This window comes from Opisthorchis viverrini, assembly GCF_000715545.1.
Source record: "Opisthorchis viverrini unplaced genomic scaffold opera_v5_85, whole genome shotgun sequence".
Classification (NCBI taxonomy): domain Eukaryota; kingdom Metazoa; phylum Platyhelminthes; class Trematoda; order Opisthorchiida; family Opisthorchiidae; genus Opisthorchis; species Opisthorchis viverrini.
The window spans coordinates 361,030-371,026 of NW_008751740.1; the positions used below are offsets into that span (position 1 = coordinate 361,030).

General features: G+C 45.1%; 1 protein-coding gene across 1 annotated transcript in view; it reads left to right on the top strand.

The window, feature by feature from the left end:
- Nucleotides 1-9,997, top strand: part of T265_13611 (hypothetical protein) — a gene marked incomplete at both ends in the record, with an annotated part of 79,886 nt that overhangs the window by 38,006 nt on the left and 31,883 nt on the right. The window contains one exon of the mRNA XM_009169698.1: nt 4,244-4,331. Within this exon, the coding sequence (XP_009167962.1) occupies nt 4,244-4,331 (88 nt within the window). The remainder of the gene's footprint in view (nt 1-4,243; nt 4,332-9,997) is intronic.

Sequence of the window (9,997 nt, forward strand, 5' to 3'; positions counted from 1 at the left end):
TTTTCATAAAGGAAACTACTCACAAGGTTGCTGAAAACTCTTCGACAGCCCACGACCAGTCTCGGCCTTCTTGGGGCTCATCAGGTAGGCACAATCACCGAGTTTCCGTCAACCTTATGTTCTACTTGAACCCAAATTGCACTGTTTTCGAGAAATACGCTCATTCGCGAATCAATTTGGCTTGCACGAGAGACTCAACTGAATCTCTCGTTTATGATATTCTACAACTGAATGTGCTGCCCACAGGCCGCCTCACGATTCAGTTGGCACGCTATTCGAGATATCGGAGTATATTTTCATAAAGGAAGCTACTCACAAGGTTGCTGAGTTGAGTCTCTCGTGAAAACCAAATTGATTTGCAAATGAGTGTATTTCTTGAAAATAGTGTAGTTTCTCCAAACGTTCCGTGTTCCGTGTGTTTTAATTGGAGTGAGTAATGACTACTCAAACGGAAATTTCAGTCTAAGATCCACGCAAACACTCCACTGCCGCAGGCAACCATCGCCTAGAGCTATCTGTGACCTATCTGTTTTTAATTTCCTCCCTTCCGTATGTCATGCCATCTCTCTTGTACACACGGATCACCCTTGATGTGTTTGTATCGTATGCTAGTCCTCAGTATAAATCTGGTTAGTTTTATTACAAACGCCTCGTATCAACCACGAGTAACCGTATTTTGACAATCAATTTCTCCGCGGGAATTGATTCATTCGACAATGGTTATTTTCTGGTTGTCTAATGTTTATACCAACTTGAATAACAATATTTTGCTGACGTCTGAAAACAGTACCCTCATCCAATAGCCATTCAGTGCCACATGCAGGAAACGATTTTAGCGAACGGGAGACAAGTTTCATCCTGGGATACTTCCCGGAATGTCTTATACTGAGCATTCACCGCCCAAATACGACATGTTTTCTTGATTATCCAAGATATTTACGTCTTGGAATTGCGATTGAATGAGGATGACCACAGGAACCGCAGGGAATCAATGAAGCACGGCATATCATCATCATTGTCAGCTGTAATAACCGCGTACTCGTCGTACAGTGGTTGTAGCTGCCGCAGTTTCTTTCCCTGATGATTGGTGGGGAGGGGTAGGTAGCTGCGCATTGCAAGCAGGAGCTGATAAATTGGTGCATAAATCCAGCACTGTCAGTGGGCTGTCAATTAGGGGGGGGGGGGTTGGAAAAGGAACTATGCATTGAAGGCAATAGCTTGGATGCATGAGTGCCATTGAGGGTGCGACTGGGCCATGTCTGACAATGTCTCTAGCCATTGATGGGGCCCGTCTCGGGGGCCCCATCCAGGAAGAACAAGCACGGCAGACAACCTCCATTGGTCAGAAGAGGACCATAAACTGATCCGTGCATACTGGCCTGAGGAACGTAAATAACTGTTCTGTTTTGGCAGTACTACACGGGCAACAGAGGTCCATTCAGTCTGTTGGGTAAAAACCAACCCCCTAGTCTTTCCAATGGTGGAAATTCTAGTTATCTCGGAAAACAATGCTAGACATTACTGAAATACGATAAGCTTTTGGAGCTGGCATCGAATTTTCCGTTGACTCCTTTCAGTTGAATCTAACCTTACGCGAATGCATTACGCGAAATTGAATAAGGATGAAAGCGATCCTGTGGCTGGGATTTTCGCCATCTGGCCTCATCTTAAGATTAAAACATCCTGTCAGGAAGGCCACATTCCTGAGAATCATCCCAGAGTGTTAAAACTCCACCAAAATCGCAGTAGGGAATCCGTCAAGCATCCAGGCCAGTCAAATAATCAATTCATTCAGCTGACGATGATGAGTGTTCAGGCATGGTGAGGATGGCTACTCACCCAACACTGAATCAAGGTCAAAAATACTGCGAGGCCGCTTGTAAATTCTGCTCGCGTGTTCTCAATAAAACTGTTGTCTTACTTGTTGACGGGTCTTTTCCGGACACGACGGCACTGGAGCGGAGACATCGTTCAGATAATACATTCCGTCTTTTCATTCGGAGAACCTTTTGAAAAATATCCTTTTGATTTTCTAACTGGTAAAGCACAATATTTCAAAGGGGAAAAGAGCAGCCATTAAGAGCATGCGACTTTCAGCCTAGCCATTAAATTAACATCTTAGATACCTGTTATCAAGAATATCCATCGAACCGACCAGCTGTCGGTCTGACGGAATAGTCGTCAGACAACCGTGACATTCCTTGCATTCGGCGCTTCCTAAGTAGAGGGTGGTTTTAAGACGGGGTCTGTCGGTTGTCGCGCAAATCCCAGTCTAGCAATCACTCAATCAGACAATGGCATCTTGTACCTATCCTCATGTATGTCTCCTGAAGTATGGGTGCACTGGTGCGATTGCCGCAGTTGTGCTAACTGCTCACGCAGACCAGGCGAACTCCAATTACCCAACCCTCTCGACTGGTGCGTTCGTTCCCGCCGTTGCTTGCAGGTCATAGTCTTGTTAATGTTTCAATTTGTTCGCTGTTTACCAACAAACAGTCATGGTGAGAATGGGCATACTGCGTGAAGGCATGCACACCAAGATTGAATTCTTTCTTCTGGTGGTATGACCTCACTGGATGATCGTCCGACTATAAGTAGCCCCAAACAGAAACTGGGTTGCTTACCCAGTTCCACCATGAATTGAGCTCGGAATCAGTGCCCTTCCGAATACCGGTCGATCGATGCTTACTGCTGACCGGAACATTACCTGGTATGCTTGGTTGTAACTTTGTTTGAGCTTCACAACCACAAACGACCTGAATGGTGCTACGTGTTTTGTGCTCAGAAGCCGCTTGTCACTCCTCGACCGTTGGTGACAGCGCGTGCACACTTTCAAGGTCAGGGTGAGCAAACCAGCTATCGATCAACGGAGACGATTGTTTACGGTCGCAATTGAGATGTTCTACTGATTTCGTCACTAGGCGAGAGGACAGCTGACCTTAAAATGTTGTCTAGATGATATGTTTGCAAAACAAATAATAATAGGGTCACTTGATTTTTCGTGAAGGTGGATTTGTACATAAGGAGTAAGTATTTGGTTTATTGATCCGATGCAGAAAAATACTTGAGAACAGCAGTAAGTAATTTTAATAGCAAAAAATACGGTGCATCATTTTTTGTTGCCCAATCAAACCATAGTTTGTTTTTGGTCGTTCAGCTGGAAAATACCCCTTAATTTTGTGTTGACTCCGTAGGAAAACTCTGAGTTCCCCCCTACAGTGTCCACCTCTGTGGCGCGACCATCGCTGGCCGACGAATTAGGACCTTTGTTAACATAAAGTTGACTTCGGAATTTGGATTCATCATATAATAAAACGCCTATATGTACACAACAATGTCGACCCGAATGTGACCCATCGGTGCGATCGGGACACACATACACCCTCTAACGCCAATGTCCGTCGCTTCGTGATGAAACCTTAGTAATCTAATCCCCTCCCAGTGAACTGAACAACATCAGAACTGATCTCTTGAAGAAAAAAAGCTTGAAGCTGGCTGTGAATGCCATCAGGATTAGACCATCGCGGAAGTAACTTTTTTTTCAATTCCAACCTTCTCCTCTGGTGCTCAGACTGGGTACTTCATCGGCAGAGAGTTGGTGGGGAAAACGTGATTTTCTTGTCGCCCTAAAGACTTTGGTTCTGCAACAGAAAAAACTTGATTCACAGGCATTCATAACCAGTGAGGAAGGCCCGCGTTCAACCACCTGCCAGCTGGTCCATTCGATCAGATTTTGGCAATACACAAATAACAGTCCTTTTTGCGTAAATTATCACACTCTCCAGTTCGACTGAAGGTACTTTTTTTCTGGGAATTTTGGAAAACGATCAGTGAATTTTTGTAATGTACTACTCATAAGGTTGCTGAAAATCCGTCAACAGCCGATGACCGGTTTCGCCCTTTTTGGGGCTCATCAGGTAGGCGCAGTCCCCGGGTTTCCGTCAACCTTATGTTCTACTTGAAACCAAATTGCACGAAATTAGCGAATATACACGCATTCGCAAACTAATTTGGTTTTTCGAGAGACTCACCTAGGAAACACCTGAAAACATCACAAACAAGAGATTCAGCTGGGTTCCAGGTGTCTCTCGAAAAACCAAATTAATTTGCGAACGAGTGTGTATTCGCTAAACTCTGTGAATTGTTCTCCTTCAGTTTTTTTTCATTCTGACTTCCTGCCATCAACGTTTTTTTTTACCATTTTGTCCTTTTAACACTGGTTTTCTGTTTCCTGTTCTGACAGACATTTGAACACAAATCATCAGCTCTCACTTCAGTCTTTGGCTCAAGTGGAAGTCTGTGCTTCGCGGTTGGAGTTATATCTACGAACAGTAAGTCATGTGATTTTGTCGGGTCATGTTGATATGATACCCTCACACCACTCGCCACCGGCGAGGTGGGCACTGGCGGTCAAGACCAAGGCCCCCGTCTCTTTGTTTTTCTCTGGTGCCCACCTGCCTATGCAATCGGAAACTGAGTGTGATGGAGATGGAGAATATATGAACTTCCTACATCATTCCATTCTGTTCAGGCAAAAGAGTTGGAAACGTTCAACCCGGCATCTTGCGCGTCCTTTTAAAATAACCCTGAAAGCCGTAGGCACGATAACCAGGTGCTGTTTGCTTGCCCCTCCAAGCCGATCGAATGAACAGGAAACGAACAAGCACGAGCTAACCTCGCGAAGTACGAACACAGCTGCTACTCCTGAGCACCTTACAGCACCGCTCACTGGTGAAGTAAGCAAGTAGAAAACTAAGGTTTGCGGCTTCTTGAACGGTTGAAAATACTTGAAACCTCTATGGGCCCCGTGTTCTCGAGCTCCAATAAGCCCGGTTCATTCGGCACTCAGGGAAAACGGATGTGAACCACAAACTAGCTTAGTACCGTTAGATCGTATTCGATCGACTCACCATCATGTGCTTGCGTTCTCGCACCAAGCACATGCAATAGTCGGTGCGTTGGAGCCCTACACGGTATTCCTGTTTATGCAACCTCGGAGACCACGTACGCCCAGTAAGCCTCAAGAAGGTTGCCAAGGCGTTTTCAGCAACCTAATGAGTAGTGCATTCTGTCAAAAATTACAATACTTCCTGTTCATATATATGAAACCTCCGAAATGAATCATCCTAACGGTCTGCACTGTGAATTCTCCATACTGAATCCATCATCCGGGCAGATAAAGGAATCCCCGTGTGTACGTCTGGTGGATAAATCTGTGACCCTGATTTTCATCCAGGTAGGTACGCCGTCGTTGGTGTACGATTTCATTAAGCTCGACGGCTCGACGCTTTTGCCAATGGTCCCGCAGAGTTGTTTATTCCTCTTCTGTTTTATTCGAGTAGAGGGCACCGCGGACTTATACGGCGTTGGCGATCAGCAGCTACAACACATTGTGAAAAACAACAATATCAGAGCGAAATCAACTGAATGTTTTGTTGCGTAGCAGCGGGCTGTGTATAGAGAAAAATATCCATGCCCTGAACCAAAGAAAGTTTTTTACCTGTAGCGAAATACACTCATTTGGGAACAAATTTGGTTTTGTGGGAGATTCACCTGGAACCCAGCTGAATCTCTCAGTTTTGCTGTTTCCATGCAGGTGAATGTGCTGCGCAAGGCCGCCTCATGTTTCAGTCGCTACGATATTCGAGGTATCGCGATTTGGTTTCAAGCAGAACATAAGGTTGACAAAAACTCGGGGACTGCGCCTACCTGATGATCCCCAAGAAGGGCGAAACCGGTCGTGGGCCATCGAGGGGTTTTCAGCAACCTTATGAGTAGTACATTACAAAAAAAAACATCCAAATTACTTAAGGATCGGGCTGTGTCTCGGGTGATTCTAGACAGCTTGAACAATCTGATGCAGAAAGTTTTCAATATGTCAACCTAATATCCTAGTCGAGTTGCATCCGTGAGCCGTTTTAATCCTGGGTGAAGCGGCACCGGTGCTTTGTTTTTTTCTGTCATATGTGATTACTTGTAGCCTTCCTTGATCAAATAAAGAGGATAGGCCTAATGACTGTAACGCCGTGCAATGGTCAGAAACTAAAAGGTTTAGTTGGTTCTAGTGTCATTTTGGACCAAACCTCAAATCACATTGCTCAAGTTTGTCTGTTCAGATGCGTCCAGCGTCCACTGGTGGAGTAATGCTGTCAGACGCCCACTTCGCATATCAGACGTGCGGAGTTCAAACTCCGGCACGATCACTGCGTATGCACTGCTGATGGGCGAAACTCGAGTTCCTGTTTTGGTGTGGACTAACCAGAATAATGGCGCCAGAACAGAAGGGCGACTGTTCAAGGGGGAGTCATATGAGCATGAAATCTACAAATCTCGCAACCCTGTACAACTAATATCTTGAAGTCACACAAAAATTCGAGGGACTCCGAAAGGTATTTCTTGTGAGTGGGTGGTGGCCCATTCGAAACCTCATCTATCAATGTTTTTTAACGACTCAGCCGAACTCATTTGTAGATTAGATAGGTATACTAGAAGAATGGCGAGGTTGTTGCTAAGCTCTATATCCGTTGGGTGTTTGCTGAGTAACGCATCACTAGTATTTTCGTAACTCACGGTACGAGCTGGATGCTTGTAATTCTTTTGCCCCCGACGGTTTTGAACCCAGCCGCGATTTGTAATCATTCAGCCGTAACACTTTTCGGTGCCTAGCTGCCATGCCACCCAAGAGGAGCACGCGGGCTGAGATCCTGTCGGGTTGCCCAAGCCTAGACAGGAGAAGTCGAGAGGCAGAGGTCGGTCTCGATTTGTAAAGCTTTCATGAAGCTGTTGGCACCCTATATCCTTGTGCGTGAACAGCAAAAGGATATAATGTTCTGCTTGCATTTCTGAAGCTTCTCTAAGGATTCCGCTCTTAGGGAATCGAGCCGGGGTTTGAAAAGCGGTTGTTCACAGAATTATATACCCAGCCGTTCAGCCCGTTTCGGAAGAAAGAGTGCTTCCCAATAAAGAAAGACTTTTGCTACCAGGATACACAGGAATCCTTATCTTGGATAAATATCTCCTGATTGAACAGTGTCTTTTTTCGTGGTAAGACGTAACACGACCTCATGTCATTATGGCATTTTCTCCAACAACGGGCAAATTAATCAATCCTTTTTCACATGTTTTAAAGTATATATTTTACGTCTTTGTTCGCGGAACCGCAGGGAGCGGCAGCCGATTAGTTACAAGTTGACAGTTCGTGAGTTGAAAACACAAGTCCAAGCTCCCACCCACTAGGCTGTCCAGGTCCGCAGTGTATTCTTTTTGGTATCGCGCCCTTGCTTACGTCACGCACCCGAAATTCTCTGAACCAGAGAAAGAGACCGCTCTCGGCTGATCTCATACTGATAGCGTTTCGTTTGCATAGCCTCCGATCCGATAACGGAATGCGTTTTATAAAGGAAACTACTCACAAGGTTGCTGAAAACTCTTCGATAGCCCACGACCGGTTTCGCCCTTCTTGGGGCTCATCAGGTAGGTTCAGTCCCTGAGTTTCCGTCAACCTTATGTTCTACTTGAACCCTAATTGGACTGTTTTCGAGGAATACACTCATTTGCAAACCAATTTGGTTTTCACGAGAGACTTAACTGAACCTCTCGTTTATGATATTCTACAACTGAATGTGCTACACACAGGCCGCCTCATGATTCAGTTGGCACGATATTCGAGATATCGCAGTATATTTTCATAAAGGAAACTACTCCCGTTTTAGTGGTCATTCGGACACGCCCCCCTCCCATAAATGACGCAGAAATAGTATGCGGTTGATCAGACACAATGCCAAGGGTCAATGCAGATGGTACGGTTTCATTGAAACGGCTTAGATCTGAGAAGTTCCTAAAACGACGCCTATTTTTCGAGATGGTGTATGAATGAGACTGCAAACTACCATGTCCTGGATACGCAACATAACTAGAAAGGACAACATGAGTTCGATTTTTCACACTCCGATGTACGTTCAGCAATGATGACATCAAAAGATACATTTATGTCAGATGAGCATCTCCTAGTCGATCCGCAATTTTCACAGATCTGGTGTAGCAATGAAGAAAGGTGGGAAACACTTGTCTAATTCCGTCGCATCCTATAATTTCTTGTCGTTTTATGCAAGAGCAGGCAAAGGACTTTCTGTTCTAATTAAATCATTCATTTGCATACTAAATTGGTGTGCAGGAGAGATCCGAATGCGTTTCACTTACACCTCACTTTTTGTGGCGTACTTCATCGGGGCGTAAAGCGCAAATTTGGTCTCATAGCTAAGCCGATATTCAGGATATTGTAAGTAGTGTTGTAAGTAGTATGGGGGGTGGAACCCGCCCGATGTCCACCACTGTTTTGGCACTGTCCAAAGCTCACGAGGTTAACAGAACACCCTAATTTTTTATCGGTTTTCCTTGTTGTACGACCAATATGTGTAATATGTAGAAGGGTACACTGAGTCCACTTGAATTGGTGAAAGATCAATGATTAATCGCTATAGGCCCCTCAAAGGGGACCGCCACACGGAGAGGCAACAGCTTACCTCCTCAGGCGGGTGGTACCTGACGTGGTACTCTGTATTGAACTCTGAGTGAGTGCACTCAACACAACACAGATTAGCAAACTAGACAATGTGAGCAGTGGTCAAAACTTTCAAAGTGAATTTATTCGATAAGGCAAATGAAACGCACGGCATTCAGACCAAAGGATCACAAGAACCGCAAACGGACCAATGGAATTGGGCAAGGCTGTTATGTCTGCAGAACAGAAGCAAGTTGCCTGAAAAGAAGCTTCTACAGTTAAACCTAGCAGCCTCACGTTAGGCCTGCAACATTTGGGAAGATCAGAGCTTGACTAGTTTGGCTTCTCGGAGCAAAAGAGGTGGTGAAAACCGCCGTGGTGTTGACGATATCGGACCAACTGCTTTGCAGATTCAATGACCCTCAGTCGTGTTCATATTGTCTACGAAGGGACAGAGAAAGCATTAATCTTTCGCTGAAGGAAATGAAAGGCCCCAGCACGAAGCCAAGTTTGTTTCGGTAAAAAGACCCCTAAAGGATTACTTTACGCGCGTGCGTGTGATTTTGGGATAGGGCTCGTTACTGAAAGTTCGGAAATTGGAATCCAATGATCCCTTTTCAATGACTTCAATCAATGCTTGGATGATACCCATCGCTTTTCATTTGTCGGCGTTGTAACTGTGAACTCAAAACAAAACCAGAACCAAACGACTCTTCTCACCAGGGGTTTTACTGTTTAGGACGGCCGTCTTTTCAGCCGCAGTGTACTTGGTCTCAGCTCTAAACTACACCCACCAACTTCCAGACTTATCGACACCTAGAGCTGCGAGTGGTAGTCCTCCACATTCGGAAACCACAGAGGTTTTCCTCACCGGAGAAGTGCGAGCAAATCTGGTAAACCAATGAAATTCAGAGGTCTCTTACTCGATAATATGTAGGCTGATAAACGACCATATTCGACCAACCTATCATTGTGTATAGCTCCATCTGTGTCCGTCTAACTGGAGAAGCTGATTTCCTCTTGAGTTGTGAGTACACGCTATGAGCCACCCAAAAGTAGAATATTGGCGACGGTGATCGACATTGGTGATTGATATTCATCAATCCGTCCGTTAAACAAACAGTGGTTTTCTTGCGTAGTTTGTTGGTGACACCCTGTTGTTGACGTCAGGCGAACTTTTGGTAAACTACTGGACACGAATAACATGTGTCTACCTCAGTAGTCCTACTTTTATAACCAAGCTATCTACCTGTTTGTCCCGGTGTTCCCCCTGTGTCTGAACAATTCACCTATTCCTTTTTACCACTTTTTGAAAGAGAAATATAGCTGTCCTGTTTACTCCCCTCCCGCCAGCCATGTAACCAGATATCCGAACGAGCGACAGAACTTTTGTACGACCGTCAATTTCGATTTGAATGATTTATTTAATTAACTGTCTGCGAAGCGATCTGGGAAACGCACAGGCTGATCACCAACATTAGTTTTAGCTGAATGAGG